This window comes from Cyprinodon variegatus, unplaced genomic scaffold, assembly GCF_000732505.1.
Source record: "Cyprinodon variegatus isolate N-32 unplaced genomic scaffold, C_variegatus-1.0 Scaffold432, whole genome shotgun sequence".
NCBI lineage: Eukaryota > Metazoa > Chordata > Actinopteri > Cyprinodontiformes > Cyprinodontidae > Cyprinodon > Cyprinodon variegatus.
In genome coordinates this window covers 397309-413079 of record NW_015150885.1, presented here as the reverse complement: position 1 = coordinate 413079, position 15771 = coordinate 397309, and the positions used below count along the sequence as shown (strand labels likewise).

The 15771-nt window shown below is 37.4% G+C and overlaps 1 protein-coding gene across 2 annotated transcripts in view; it reads right to left on the bottom strand.

Annotated features, from left to right (window-relative positions):
* The window catches only part of lrp2 (LDL receptor related protein 2), a 76499-nt gene that overhangs the window by 60325 nt on the left and 403 nt on the right, over positions 1-15771 (bottom strand). For both annotated transcript variants that reach the window (XM_015388696.1, XM_015388697.1), the window contains exons 2-11: positions 9325-9432; positions 8314-8433; positions 6645-6761; positions 6119-6229; positions 5912-6025; positions 5687-5803; positions 4632-4775; positions 4428-4547; positions 2622-2750; positions 2097-2266 (exon numbers count right to left, since the gene is read on the bottom strand). In XM_015388696.1, the coding sequence (XP_015244182.1) occupies positions 2097-2266; positions 2622-2750; positions 4428-4547; positions 4632-4775; positions 5687-5803; positions 5912-6025; positions 6119-6229; positions 6645-6761; positions 8314-8433; positions 9325-9432 (1250 nt within the window). The remainder of the gene's footprint in view (positions 1-2096; positions 2267-2621; positions 2751-4427; positions 4548-4631; positions 4776-5686; positions 5804-5911; positions 6026-6118; positions 6230-6644; positions 6762-8313; positions 8434-9324; positions 9433-15771) is intronic.

Genomic DNA, 15771 nt, shown 5'->3' with positions numbered 1-15771 from the left:
ATGAACCAAACTAGGCCAGTTTTGGAAATTTGACTACCAAAGCCTTTTCACAACATATCCCACTGAAAATTTCTAAATAAAAACTTCCCCTTACCACAGTAATAAAGTGTATATTAACTTAATAATAGGGAAAAGGGTGATTTAAAATGTGGAAAGGGATTCCACATCACTTTTGGATCTGACCATATCCTAGGACACACCCATGCCAGACTTTCAAAATAAGACACCTAGTAGTCTACTGAATAAAAGCCTATGAGCTTTCGAAATTAGATTACAAAACTTCAAAATAAAAGTCTCCCAATCCTCATCTTTAAACATCATAATAGGGAAACAAAGATTTAATGAAAATTACAAAGGTATTGAAAATATTCTAATAGAACCCATAATAAATAAATTACTTCCTATCAGCCACTGAATTACCAATAGGCGACATAAGTTGTCACAAATTATGGCAACGTAAGCAGCCAAAAACTATGGCAATGCAAGTTGCCTGCAAAATATGCTGACACAAGCTGCCACAAACTTAAAAATAATCAAGAAAGACCACGCAGAAAGGGGAAGACCCCTCCAAAAATTAGCAGGAATTTTCTAGTTAATTATATATCATTATCATTATATTATAACATTATTCGATGGTGGTGCATAATTGTAAATAAAATTTAAAAAAAAATAAAAAAGAATAAGAATGTCTAATTATAATTTTGGCTAAAGTAAAAAATACTTCTTGTGCTTTTGTTAATAATAAAAGTAGTATAGTTATTAATAATAGTGTAATATAATAAATATAATACTTATTAGATTATATTCCTCAGTATTATTGTAGTGGCATTATCAATGGTAATATTGGCACTATCATACAAAGCTAACAATGTCATCATTGAAAAAAAATTTTGCCACTGGCCCAATTAATATAAGTAGACCGATTTTAAAAACAGATGTTTATTTTCATTCAGTTGCATTTTGTGTTTCAGGAGGGGAAGGGGAGCAGATTGGTCATGAGGTATTTGTTTGTTGATGATGCGTTGCAAAGGTTTAGCAGAGATTCGATTTCACTGTCGTTTGTTGTCGTTTTTTTAAAGTGATCAAAGGAGAAAAATAAATAGACTACATATCTTCAATAATGGCTATATTAAAATAAGATTATAAAATAAGCTCAAATTTTTATATAAATATAAATTGAATTATGTGAAGATCTCTTATCAGCCCATGCCTATAGCAAACAAAACCTTTTGTGTAAAATGTTTGAGAGCGTTGATGAAGTTACAGGTTAAAGATAAATAAAAATACCTCATTAAACGTGACATAGACAGAGAGTGTTTGACCTCTGAACCTGCTACTGTACCACTGTGAACCTCAAACTCAATCTGCAAGCCTTGGCACTATGCAGCCAGCCAAGAGGCAGGGCTTTTAGCAACTCTGCTTTTTATGGAAACCAGATCCAGATATCTAGAAAGCAGGATTTCCAACTGACCTGTTTAAAGAGAAACCAAAGACGTGGAAATAGCCAGGTAGTTTAACCTTTCCGGTTGCATTCAGATGCCCTGTTTGTGCTCTCCCTACATTTAAACTGACATACTGCCTTCGGTGTGACAATTATACAGAGATGCTCTGTCAGAGGTATGTTCCAGCCTTCCAGCTAAGCCATAGTAGCTTGAACCAAAAAGAAGCCCCAGGTCTAGTCAGGACAAAGCCCCTTTAGCTTGCAAAAGAATGCTTACAAATGGACAGCACCAATGAAAATGAATACAGCATGATTAGTTCTAACAAGATCGAGTTACAAAAATTAGGCCTTGGTATGTCAATATCATATGAGCCTATCAGACAGGCTCAAGATTAAGCCATTTGGATTCTATTACATATCTTTTTCCCTCCATTATGAGCCAGCCACCACGGGACCACTAGCTATTCCATTATTATAGTATCAACATTGCTGATATTTTAAAAGATTATTAGAAGAATTTGTTCTTGGCTACTAGGAGATTACCTCAATTCATGAGAAAAACTAAGACGGGCACAATTCTTACAACATGTTGAAGTGGTGAGGAAGTCAAATAACTGACAGGAGGAAAATAAAAAAGGCAGAAAGTAGAAAGCACCTTATTTTGTATGGTATCTGACCAAAAGATCATACGCCGATCATAGTGGAAGTCGACTCCAACAGCAATTCCTCTGTTCTGTGAATTGACTAAAGTGCGCAGACTGTTGCCATGGATGTCACCTATTACCAGATCTCTGCCGTTAGAAAAAACTAGGAAAGGAACTCCAGCTGAAATGAAGAAAAAGTGCATAAGAAGAAAAATGTAACATACATTGTTATTAAAATTCTCTTATTGAAACATCAGATTTTTGTTCCTAAAGCAGATTCCTGACAACACAGGAGAAACGTTTGCTTACTATCACTATAATGATTTTTACCAATACTTAATTAGAGGTCACTGTTTTAGTAAAAACACTTTCTACACTTAAAGAAGCAAATGGACTCAATGAAGCTAGATACATTTTTAGCAGATAAAAAAAGGTATAGTACGGACTACTCTAATGCACTTTATTTAGTATTATCACACACATAGTCATAAACCACTTAAAAGATATAATAAACAATTTGTGAAAGAGCCACTCACTAGATACGTCTGCTCTGCAGTAGCGATGTTGCTCCAGAGTATAGCCCTCCCGACAGCTGCAGCGATGGGATCCTATGCGGTCCTCACACAGCTGGTCACAGACGCCCCACATGGAGCAGTCGTCAAAGTCTTTAATGTGATGGAATAAAAAAATTAAAAAACAGGATCAAAACCGAGGCCAACGCAAAACTAAACAGGCACACAGGCAACTACAAATTTAAATAGAAATTTGCTCAATCTAACAGTGCTTTTAAACGTATCCAGGAGCAATAAACAAAATGTTAACTTCAGTCTCTTGTTTAAATAACCAGGCCAGTCGCATACATGTATATGTGAATATATGTGTATTTCAACAGATATGTGTATTTTAACAGCTGCCACTCAGGGCTTACTAGCGCAGAATAGCAGCAAAATGACACACAGTGCTTCCAGTGGACCAAAGCATTCATCTTGAGCATCCTGAAGACAATCAGCACCCATTATTGATGTTTCCAGATAAGAAAAGGGATAAAACGATGATTAAAATTGGCATTGTGATTCCAAGGTGGAGAGCAGTTCCAAAGCAGAAGCAGCTCCAGTTTGACTCAGAGCTAGTTTCTCTCCTCCTGGACTGATGAGGAACAGCATGAAGTCAAATCATAGCTTTTGTTGGTGCTATAGATACTTATTAGACTTGTTTTGCCATGTTGACTCAGTTCAATGTAATACTATAATTGTGGGTAAATTGTAGGAGTTAGACCAGCAATGGACACTACTGTACATGATCATCACGTACAATCAGGGCATTCTCTCTTTGACAAATAATCTAAAGCTAAAACAGGTAACTGGTACTAGATTTTTTATTCCAGTCAGTAGTATCACCTGGTAGTTGTCCCTGCCTTGTCTACTCCTTGTAGTTATGCCGAGTCCTTACACTGACAGCAACTTGAGCATATTGTCTCTTTTATTTTCAATAAAAATGACACTGCAAGGAAAACAATAGATCCCACACTGTATACAAAATTAATGAAAACTAAACAACACAATTTTTACAGTCTGAATTTAATGGGATGAATTATATTATTATTCTAATCAAATGACCTGGTGTGGCATATTATTGAGCTTGATAGAAAGTTGTATTAGAATGTACCTTTGTTTTGGTCTGCACAGAGTGCTCAACGTGCACCTCTAATGGTGAAAATGCACTTCTTGCTCCTTTAAACATTTCCATATATAGCCTTTTTAGTGCTACAGGTTTTATCAATATCTCAAATGTCTCCTAACTCAGAGAAGGAAAAAAAATCATATTTTTATTTAACTTTTATTCAAATCTGAAGCTGGTGGTTTGCAATCATCCTTAATTGCTTTACATAATGACCCCATGTTGTGATAATAGCTGGGTGTCTTTACCAGCTTTGTAAATCTTGGAGACAATTTGTCCATTTCTCTTTGTAATGCAGATTAGATGATGACTCAAAAAAGTTAAAAAAAACAATCAACTGGACTTTGTTTCTGAGTTTGAAGACATTTTGCTTCCCATCCAGGAAGGTTTTTCAGAAATGATTTTGGATTGAAAAAGCTTCCTGAGTACGAAGCGAAACGTCTTCAAACTATGAAACGAAGTTCAGTGGATTGTTTTTTTTTTTTACTTTTTTTGGAATGACTATGACCTGGATGACTGAGAATCTTCACCAGCATTAGATGATGACTTTATCCTATAATCTCTTATTTCTTCTTCCCCCTATCCTGTGGGTCTTCAGACGTGATGAGAGTGAGGCTAATAGCCAACCTACTGATTATTAACTTTAAGGGTAAAGATGTAAATACCTATACAGGAACGACTGTCATTGCTGCTGACAATGTAGCCGGATGGACAGGAACATGCTCCTCCACTGGGGGACGGGTGGCAGTGATGCTCACAGCTCAAAGTAGCACACCTCAAGATGCCTGAAAAACGGATAAATCATACTATTTATCGGTGTTCATAATGACAAATTGGCAGAAAGCAACAAACACTCTATGTGTACTAACTGCAGTTGTGTCCAGCAGTGGTGTTAGTTTCATCCTCTCCATCAGGGCAGTCAGCCTGCCCATCACACAGCTTCTCCATGGGGATGCACAGCCCAGAGGATGGACAGGGCCACTCCCCTGGGTAACACTCCCGTGGAACATTATCTAACAAGAAAATACACAACTCACCTTTATTTTCAACTGTAATAAGTTGTCTGCAGAGGAAAACGGTCATTTTAAAATAAAATAAAAACAAATAGGCTAGAAATGTAAAAAAAAAAAACTAATGAAAATGAACAAAGATAAATGTAAAACGCTAAACCAGATAAATAAAATTTAAAAGAGGCCTATTGAGGAAACACTATCGAGTAGGCCTGAACCCAAGGTTACGCTCAAATTGTACAAAATTGAAAAAAAAAGAGAAAATAATAATATTGTTGCTAACATTGTCATTGTTTCTATAACTATAAAGTACAAACTTTATGAACAAAATGTACAGCAACATTGCTTGAAAATATAATAGTTGATTGCATTATTTAGAACCATTCAAATTTTTACACAAAATAAAATATAATGTAAAATGGTTCATAACATAATTTATTACATAATAAAAGGAAATACCAAACATCAAACAAAATGAAACTAGAAGGTTTTAGATGTGCTGCAAAATGAGAGCAACTCTCGAACCATGCTGAAATGTCTCCACAGGAATCCTGATCTAAAGAAAATTGTGACTAAGGAGCTGTGGGGGTACGCAGGGGGCTCAGGGGGCTTCTGCAGCCCTTCCTTTAAAAACATACACTCTTCACAGCCATGTGGAGGGATTCTAAAGCCTCCTCGGGGGGCTGCGCAATCTTGTGCCACAAAGAGGCATTTGAATAACACACTTAAAGGAGTGCAGGCATAGCGTCTTGACAAACCAAACCAACCATGGAGACCAAAGATGAATCAGGTTTCTGTGGCCTCAGTTCCTGCCTGTTTTAGGGCTGTTTAACCTGCTAAATATCCAGACCCACTGCCTCCAAAAATGACTAATTTATTATATTGGATTAAAATTCCAGCTACTGTATACATACCACAGCCTTTTTCATCAGCATTGTCCTCACAGTCATCCTCTCCATCACAAAGCCAGACCTGGTGGATACAGCGACCGCTAGGACAAGTGAAGTAATTTCCTCTGCAAGCAGGATACGCTGAAGGACAAAAAGCCGAACTAATGTGTATTTATCCAAGCTAAAAAGCCAAAATTAGCATTGTTGATTGAAGGAAAAACAGACTGTACAGAGACTGGTTCTACATACTGCAGTTTAACTCATCACTCCGGTCTCCACAGTCATCGTCATGGTCACAGACGTAGCGTTGAGGAACACATAGCCCATTATTGCATTGGTGGAAGCCTGTATTGCAGTGCTGTGCTATGAAAAACAGAACACAACAATCAAAAGCTCCATTGCTATTCCTTCATCTACGTTTCACCTTTTGAATTTATTATAAAATAGATGGCTTACTGCAGTTTGCCTCATCAGAGCCGTCACGGCAGTCAAGTATATGGTCACATCTTTGAGTTCGGTTATAGCAGGCCCCATTGGCACACCTCATCTCTGTACACCGAGGGTAATCTGCAAGATTAAATCATCATCAGGCCAGTGTTATGCATGGAAATAGACGTTACAAAATGACCCCTTTATAGCTCTTAACACGTGAAAAACCTTATGAATGGGAAGGATAACAGACTAAAAATCAAAAGCACTACCATAACAACGGTGGTTGCCACAGCATTCTTTGTACAATTGCGAGATTACCACAGTTCGTTTTGCTATGGGACTAGCATGTCGGCACAATAATGGCATAGCAGCTGAACTTCAGCTTGACTAATCCACCAAGGAATCTGCAATCAACCTCTGACAACAAGAAGCATATTGTGGCCCCTTGTGTCAGTCAGCGAGCCTCTTAATCTTAACAAATTGATTAAAATGCCACAGGAGCCCAAGATAAAAAGAAGAAGGAAAAAAATCCATCGAGAAGAAGACTTACTGCAGTTGGTCTCATCAGATCCATCTAAGCAGTCTGCCAGGTGGTCGCAATGGTATTCTCCTGGGATGCACGCGCCGTTGCTGCAGCTGAACTGGCCACTGGTGCATGTCCTCCCAGCTGAGATGTAATTAAAGAAATATTTAATAAAACAACAGCTTTATAGCTTACAATACTTTGGAACAAGATAACAAGACCTTTTGAACTTCAATATTCTGCAATTACAAACCTCTTTTGATTTTAATGGGATTTTATTAGACTGACCAAACAAAATTCTACTGAGTGGTGAAGTGGAAAGGTAAATAATTCTGTTTTTGAAATCGAATCTAAAACATGCAGGATGCATTTGTATTCACCCCAAGGTGATTATAAAGATTACTGCAACCTTTCAAAACAATTACATCAGTCTTTTGGAGTAAGTTACCTCCAGCTTAATTCATCCAGAGACCAAAATTTATGCCAATATTTTGTACTTTTGCAAAGTACTGATGTGATGGACTTTTGTGGTGTGGTTCTGGACTTCTGTGGACCATTCCAATGCAGCCATGAATCTCAACCTCTTTCAAACCTGAACCTCTTTCACTTTTTCAAAATTCTCACCTTTAATTCCCCGGTTTGGTTTCACACAGAGATCAGGGTTAGAGAAACTTTAAACACACCCAGAGTTTTTCTATCTGCAAGCCAATATCGGACATTTAGATGCAGGCCGATACAATCTGATGGTAGCTTTTTGCTTAATTTCAGACTCATATCTGATACCTTTATCAGATTGGGACGCCTCTAATAAAAATGCACCTAGAAGAAAGTCCATCTCATGGGGTTTCTGTTGCTGCTAAGGAATTCAGGTTTAGTTGTACGCCTGCACCTCTTTCCAAATAGCTCCACAAGACATTTTGAAAATGTTTGCTCTTCAGGTTCACACTCTTAATTAGTTCTTCTTATTGTTCTTCTCAAGTGTCCCTCTTTCTGTTTTTGGAAGTACTTATGCCATGTCTTCCGAACATTTGAGGGCTAAGGATCTTGTCAAGGACCCAGAATGACAGTACTTGTTTCAAAGCAATAATGGTGCAGCCTTTCCAAGATGGAAGATGAAAGATTTCCTTCTTGTCACTTTCTCATTAAGGCCCTATCTACGGCGTCACCATAAATAGTTTTTCAGTCAGCAGGTTCTCCCACTAGAGCAGTAGATCTTTGCAGCCCCTGACAGTTTCAGCAGATGCCATGTTTTTGTAGGTTTGAAGATTGAACATTGTTCTGGGAGAGGTTTAAACTTGAAATGCAGTTCTATAAGAACGTCACTCAGCTTTTCACTTCTCCACAGCTTTCTGTCTGCTTGTCTTGGTGACCTGGTGTGTCCTTTTGTCTTACTGAAGATATTTCTTCACATGTTCCGATAAATGACATCATACAGTATGTTCTTTAACAAACCTCTGAGATATTTCTGTTACCTCATCAGGTGGCATCTGGAGGCAATCCCTCTCACTAAAATTGTTTTATAAACCATGTAACACTTTCCTTTCAGTGCAAAATGTGCAATATTTCAAATAAAAAATCCTAATAAATAGAAAAAAGCAAAGCCTGCATTCTGAATCTATAACAAATAATGGATGGCAAATGACAATATTTGCAGAGAAACTATGGAAAAGTTGCTGTTGATCTGAAGTGTACTCACGGCAGTGCCTCTCATCTGAGCTGTCCTCACAGTCCTCCTCATTATCACACAGCCATACAATGGGGATGCACTCGCCGTCACTCAGGCACTGGAAATGACTGTCATCACATGTTACCTGAGCTGTCAGAATACACACAAAAACACATCATTATTCACCCCCGCAGAGTGAGACATATAAGTAGATATCAGAGTGAAGCCTGTGTATTTGTGCATTCCAGCAACAGGAAATACCAGAAGTGCTTTACATTATTGAAATATAAGAAACAAAAACACATAAAAAGGTAATCTGCACTAAAAAATAATAAAGAAAAGTAAAGCGTTGCTACAAACAGAATAAAAGGACATAAAGAAACTATAAATAAACTGGTTATTGATCTAGATTTAAAGCAATTTAGGGTTTCAGCAATTTAACAGTAGTCTGAGGATTCATTCAAGATCAGTGGAGCAAAAGAACGAAAGTGTTTCTTCATGTTTGGTTCTGGTTCTTGGTGTATAGAGCAGACTTAATCTAGAAGACTTGGGAGGTCTGGACAGATGATCCTCTGACAACAAGTCTGTAATATTTAGACATTGAATTATCTACAGACTAACAGAGGTATTTTAAAGTCTATTATCTGATATTCAGATAATAGTGGGAGCCAGTAGAAGGACTTTAGAAATGGGGTGATGTGCTCCACTTAGTGAGGATGCTGGCTGCAGCTTTCTGAATCAAATTCCACTGTTTGATTAACTTTTTCACTGAATAACTTCTTTAAGGTCTTACTGGGACATTGCTCTTTTAATCCTGGAAATATTCTTCCAGTGATACTTGTCTCTATATGCCTCTGAAGGTTCAGGTCTGAGTCCATCACTACACCCAGATTTTGAGCCTAATAAGAAGTAGCACTCAACAACACTTGTATCTGAGGAAATAGAACAAGCTCTTAGGTGTAACATGGCTAATTTGCCTTGTAGCTACATGTTTTGATCCTCTCCACACATATTATGGAGATACTGTATGCTTTAACTTACGGCAGTCGTGTTCATCGGAGTCATCGCTGCAATCTGACGCTCCGTCACAGTGCCATTCACCAGGTATACATCGACCCGTCCCACACCGAAACTGCCCCAATTCACATCCTGCACACAGATACAGATTCTTTACATTTTTGTTACTTTCCTGCATTAATTAAACTTGGTTACATCAATAAATGATCTTCTTGAAAAAATAGATGTTTTTTCTAAGTCTAAGCGCATATAGGGAGGAGGTGAAGCTTTCCCCTGATTAAGTATGCTGTTAACAGCAGCGACAAACCTCGGAGACAAGCGTGCCAGCCATCCCCAGACACTTCTACTAACCTCACTTCACTCATCTTCAACTTTCTTTTGATGTTCCCAGAGAGTGGCATCTGCTGAGATAAGGTACCACCGCTCTAGCTTCCCTGATGTTTTCCAGGAGAGATTGATTCAGGCGGCACAGTTCAGAGACAGAGCACTCCATCAGGCCCAATCAAAGAGGAATGTGCAATTTTGATGGTCTCTTTGACATCTTGATATATAGCGTGCTGCCCCTGTCCGTTCTGAGATGTAATTAGAGTAAATAGTGGTACTGGGTGGTACCAGAGCCATTCCAACACACATTCTCTGCAGGAGCAATATATATGTATAGGCTAAGAGACAATAGTTTTTAATTTATTAAGGGAAATCTATGTATTTGTTTTGTTTACATTGACTATTAAATTAGCTAAATATCAGGATCATAATTTTAAATAAATTAAAGAAGATACGTGAAGCTGCAATAGTATTTTATCCCTGAAAGTCTAAGTTGATGATACCAGGTATATGAGCTCAAAATTGAAAGTTTTCATCATAATTGCTGTGAAGAGAGATAAACTCCTCTACAAGCTAGTAAAACACGTGCATGCCTTTTTCTCTGCTCACCCTACCCAGCGTCACACTTAACTGCTCTTATAAAAAAAAAAAAACTCAGCAAAATAAGCTGCATATTTAACTCATTGGATTGATTATCCTCTCCTGCTCGGTTCAATAATGATAAAACTGCTCGGATCGCTTTCAAAGGGAAGCTTGTTTCAAGGCAGCGATCCCTGAAGCTTCGGCATCGTCAAAAGCATCAAAGCAGGTAAAATGAGCAAAAAGCTGCATTCAGTTCAGGAATCAGATATTTACCCTGACATCAACCCTCCAGACCTTAAGCATCCATTGACTTCTGCTTTAGAACTATATGCCAAATCAGTTTGTGTCAGTGTCTCATCTAAATATACCCTTGATAAAGACTTTGAAATAAATCTAACTCAGTCAATCTGAACCTCCTTTTAGCCACATTTTAACACTTATAGGCGGCTTCCTGCGGCTGTTGTTTCAACTTTAATCCAAAATTTCCAAGTAGGGTTTAATGAAAATTGGCTAAGGCAAGAGATATTTTCTACTGAATAAAAAGCACATTTTTAAAGGGTAGTTATATGAAAAAAACATGATATTAAAAAAGCATCTAAGAAAAAAAAAGCTACATCAAAAGTAATGTAAATGAACATCTGAAGCAGTGTGTAGATGTGTGTAGATGCCGTACATGCAGACCCAGGCTGGCAGCTATGCCAAGGGGTAACTAATCTGCTGGAAACAATTCAATACAGACAGTGTTTCCTCACACCATTACCTCTACAAAAGGTGGCACATTCAACACACGGAAGCTGAAACTTTAAAAGTCACTATTTCAGGTGAGGGCTTTTCCTGCTTCCTTTGTAAACATGCACCTGTCAGGCCTTTTCTGGCTCATTGCAATATTCCCCTTTATACATTCCCCAGATTCTGATTATAATCATTTAAATTTTATTTTTCTATGTATTTAAATAGATATAAAATTTGATATTAAGTACTGCAGATTATTTATAAGCATGTCTAAACCTTGTAAATGCAATGCAAATGCATCAAGCATTTGTTCCTTGGCTTTATCTTATTCTGATATGTTTAGAGTTCATTTTACAGGAGTTTTTATTTTTGTCTGGATACATTTACAGGAAACAATGTTTGTCTTTAAGTTTCATAACGATGATTCATTAATCTAAAATTGTCTAATTCGGATCATGAGTCATCAACCAGTGCATTTGTACTTTAGACCTTTTTTCTTAATATTCAAATGTCTTAAACCTGATAGATGGGTGGTTCTAGACGGGGGGCTAACAGGGGCCAATGCCCCAGTTTAAGTGTTCCTGGCCCCTGTTATGTCCCTTATATAAGACAAAAACAATATATATTTAGGATAAAAAGATTATGTGCGCACAAAAAAAACACAGCTGATAGGTCCCTTATAGTGATTTAAATAACACTTTTTTTACAATTTTATTTAAAAATTATTTTGTGGCACTTTTAGCTTCACTCATATTGAGTTAGAAACACAGTTTTTATCTGCTAGATCTGAGGTTTCCAGAGCTGCAAGTGGCTCTCTGTGACTCAGTTAGTATATCAAAGGATGGAGTTATAGAAATGCTACTGAACTAAAACAATATTTACAGTATGTCAATAAATATTGTTGAAGCTAAAGTGCAAATCTTTTTATTCTTGATCTGACTGTTAATGATTTGAAGCTAAGTCTTTTTTTGGTTAATTTACTGTTTTCCTTTCCCTTAATTACCAACTTAAATGCACAGCAGGAGAGATCACAATCTGTAAGGGAAGATAAGAACTTCCTACAATCGGCCGACAAAGACATGCATTAGAATGAAGCAACCTAAATTCTCCAAGACCCCTCTGGGGAAATTACAATGGTGTAAAACAAGGTGCCAACTGAGACGGAGAGTTATTATTGCAAAGGCCATTCAAGTAAAAAAAAAAAAAAACTGTTTTGCAGGTCAACAGCAGAATTTTGAAGGAACAAATAATTAAGGTAAAACATAAATGTAGCAGAGGTCTGGTGTGCAAGAAACATTTCTGGGCATATATTGGGGAACTAAAAGATGTTTTTGAGCTTTCATCAATGCCGTCCTGTTTAGGCACAGCCGTCACCTCGGACTGAATGTGTGTAGAAAAGTTAAGAGGACGGCTGCTGGCAGCGTAGATGCAGGACCCGTCCATGCTGTCAAAGCGAAGTGCTGCTGCCTGTTTCATATGGAAATCGATGCAGCAGAATGCCATCAAATGCCAAACAAGTGACTTTGGCTCTCAGTAGTACACTCAAAAACAGGTTAAAAAAAAACCTATGGGCTTGGAAGCAAGAGGGAGGCATAAATAGAAGAATAGAGGCAAGGCTTGGTCTGAACTGAGGAATGCTCAGGATAAAAACAACAGGAATTACGTTGTCAAAATATCGACAATACTAGGAAGAACTGTACAACTTCTTTTTGGTGTTGTTGACAGTGAGTAACAGCTAACCAGAAGTGCATTAGAAGTTGAACTAACGTGGACAAGGGTTGGTGGGAAGGGATTTATTCCAGTTTCTAATAAAATGTTTCTGTTGCACAATGTTTTAGTCTTTCACACTGGAAAGAAGTCTCCATGTCTAGGGTTTTATTAATGCATGAGCCACACCAGGATGAGTTTAAATGCAAAGGAAAACACTGAGTAGCAGAAGACAAACTCTAACTTGCAGTTCTATAACATTTAACCGCAAAATCTGACCATTATGTTGCACGGTCTATCATTTTTCCACATGAATGCATAAAAATGCTCTTACTGTGCACTTTGGAGGAGCTTTAGGGACCTTACTAGCAAATGATCAGCAAAGAAAAACAATTCATTGACAAACCAAACATGTGAAGAGCAACAAAACCATGAGAGGGTGGTTAAAAACCCAGCAGCGTGAAATCTCTTTTAAGACTGTCACATTAGCCATTAAGGTTGGCGTAAGCATTAAGCAGCAGTATCAATCTCACAGCCAGGATAACAGGCTCCAGAAGGTACAAGAGCAGGAACGATTATCAAAATAAGGGATTTCTGTAGAGGATCAAGCAGAGATTAGAGAAAGTACCCTCCTCCCCTTGTAGTAAAACAGCAGGAAGGAGCACATGTTTATTTAATCCGACTCATCTTATATACCCAAAGCTGTCACCACATATTTACATACACTGTAAAAAAAACACACATCTTTATTGCTTTCTCACATTAAATCAGAATTACCTCTTTTTTTTTTGTCTGAATAAAACATTTTTTATTGATTTTTTTTACTTTATTTTTATACTGCAAGATTAATACCTAGAAGATGATGATGCAGCAATAAAAAATCTTCAGATAGGTCCATTCTATTGCTCGATATTCTATTAAACTGTAATCATATTTGCAATATTGATTTCTCCAATAGTACAAATGTAATGGATTGCATGGATGTAATTTTTGTTGGTAACCTCAATTCAATTATTATAAATTCAAACTCTGCATGACAGTGGGAGGTGGATACCTCTGGTAAAGATGAAAACAATGAGGAAATAGGGAGCATCATAATGATTACAAAGAAAGAATGATCTCAGAACAGGATGGGTTAATTCTAATATGTGTTTTATTATACAGTATCAAAATACAGTTTCCCAGCTTTACAGCTGTTAATTCATAACATTTTAGTGAAATCTCAGTCTAAGGCAACACATAAAAGTTACTGCCGTCTTGTTTGATCAAATTGAACATAAAAAAGAAATAATTCATGATGTTGGGAAGACAGCTGTTAACCTACAGGTCTGAGACATCCTTGGGTTTAATTTTTAGATGCCTTATGGATCATATGTTCAAACATCAATGACCCTGGTAGGTTGGGAATTTTTCAACCAAAATATAACTCTCAAACATGCAACCCCAGAACAAATAATGAGGGTGCTGTTAAGATTCTGGCTAAAGCTAGAAGGAGAGTGTCATTATGTAGAGTGAAATTTCTCCTGTGTTGACATGGCCACTCTGTAAGGAAGAAGTCATCAATGCTTTATTAGGCAGAATTTAAAAGGTGTGTGTGTGAGGTGGCTTACAATCCTGGATCATGCAAAACCAAGTCTGTCAGGGGGAATGGGCCAAAATTTCAGCAGATTACTGTGACTAGTATGTGAAAAGGGTGGGCGTTACTCAAACAGAGAACAATAGTCTACAACAACAGGTACAGCTACCTGTATGGGAACAGAAGGGGATCAAAGTGGTGTTTCTATCTATACATCAATGTCAGATTGGGAGATCCCTAGTTTGAGCTGACTCTGAATTCAAATCAGTTTTTAACATTCACACAGAGAAAATACAGTGAACTGAATCCAATCATGTTCACCAATTTAAAGCCAGTTACACAGATTCCAGTTTGATAGTTATAGAACAGCGCGCTCAAATTACGTTTATCAGGCCTTCACTGATAAGATTCTCTATTTAATAGATCTATGCCGATTCATGGGGTGGTTGCTATCCCTCCTTTTAAAAAGGCTAATGCAACACAGGACAGTCGATTGCACCAAGTTGTTAAGTTTGCAGTAAACCGTTATACTAAGCATGCATGTGGTGACAGTAGAAAGGAAAAAAACTTCCAAAAATATTCAAGTCAAGCAGCTTCAAAGAAACGCTTTCCATATAAATACATTCATTCTTTCTCTTATTATGCTAGGATTTCATGACCTAAAATTGGGAAAAACTTTGTCTAATTTAGTGCCAAAAATTCTGCTTGTTTCAGATGTATGTCTAACAATACCTGGTATAACAAAGTAATAACAAATTCCTTTGAGTTAAAGCACCATTTTGTTGACCAGGGTACACTAGTTATGCTCTTTAGGGGACGCTCCGGTTCATCATTTACAATAAATTTAAAGTTAATTATCACCATGAACATGCTGACAAAGCTAAATGATATTCAGTTATTTCTACCTCAGTCATCGTTTATAAACTTCAGCTGCCATCAGCAAAAATGCCATTTACAAGTTCAGCAACTGCCCGTTTTCAAAGGAAATACAAGGGGAAGTACTGCCCGGATAGATTTCTCTTTACATTTGACATATTCTTTTATGTTTATGAGGAAATAAAATGGGTTATTTCATTAAAACAAGTCGTACAAATGACCCTTCTCAACTCTGAGCTGTTCCCTCTGTAGAAATGATTCCAGTTTGCAGCAGCTGCAGAGTAATTAGTTGCTTGATTCACACTAAGGAGCTTACATACTAAGGGTTGAGCAAAAAGAAAGCAGATTACAACCTGAGAAGCAGGATCTAGCTGTGCTGCAAACACAACATGCACAAGTATGGGGGCTGTCAAAAAGTTGCTTCTAAGTACTTTCTCACTTTATAGATGTAGAGATTATTGGACAAAATGTAGGTGACCAGAGGGGAAATCTGCACTATTAAGAGATTTGTACCAGCAGCTTCTCAGTCCTCAGATTGTCTTTAAGTCACATGCTCTATTCTGCTACCTAGCAACAGTAAAGCCCAGGCAAAAGTTCCTCAATCTCCCTGAGAGAGGCTTTGTGTTCAACCTTTATACTACAACTAGGAGAGTTTTACTCTAAACAAAAAAAGT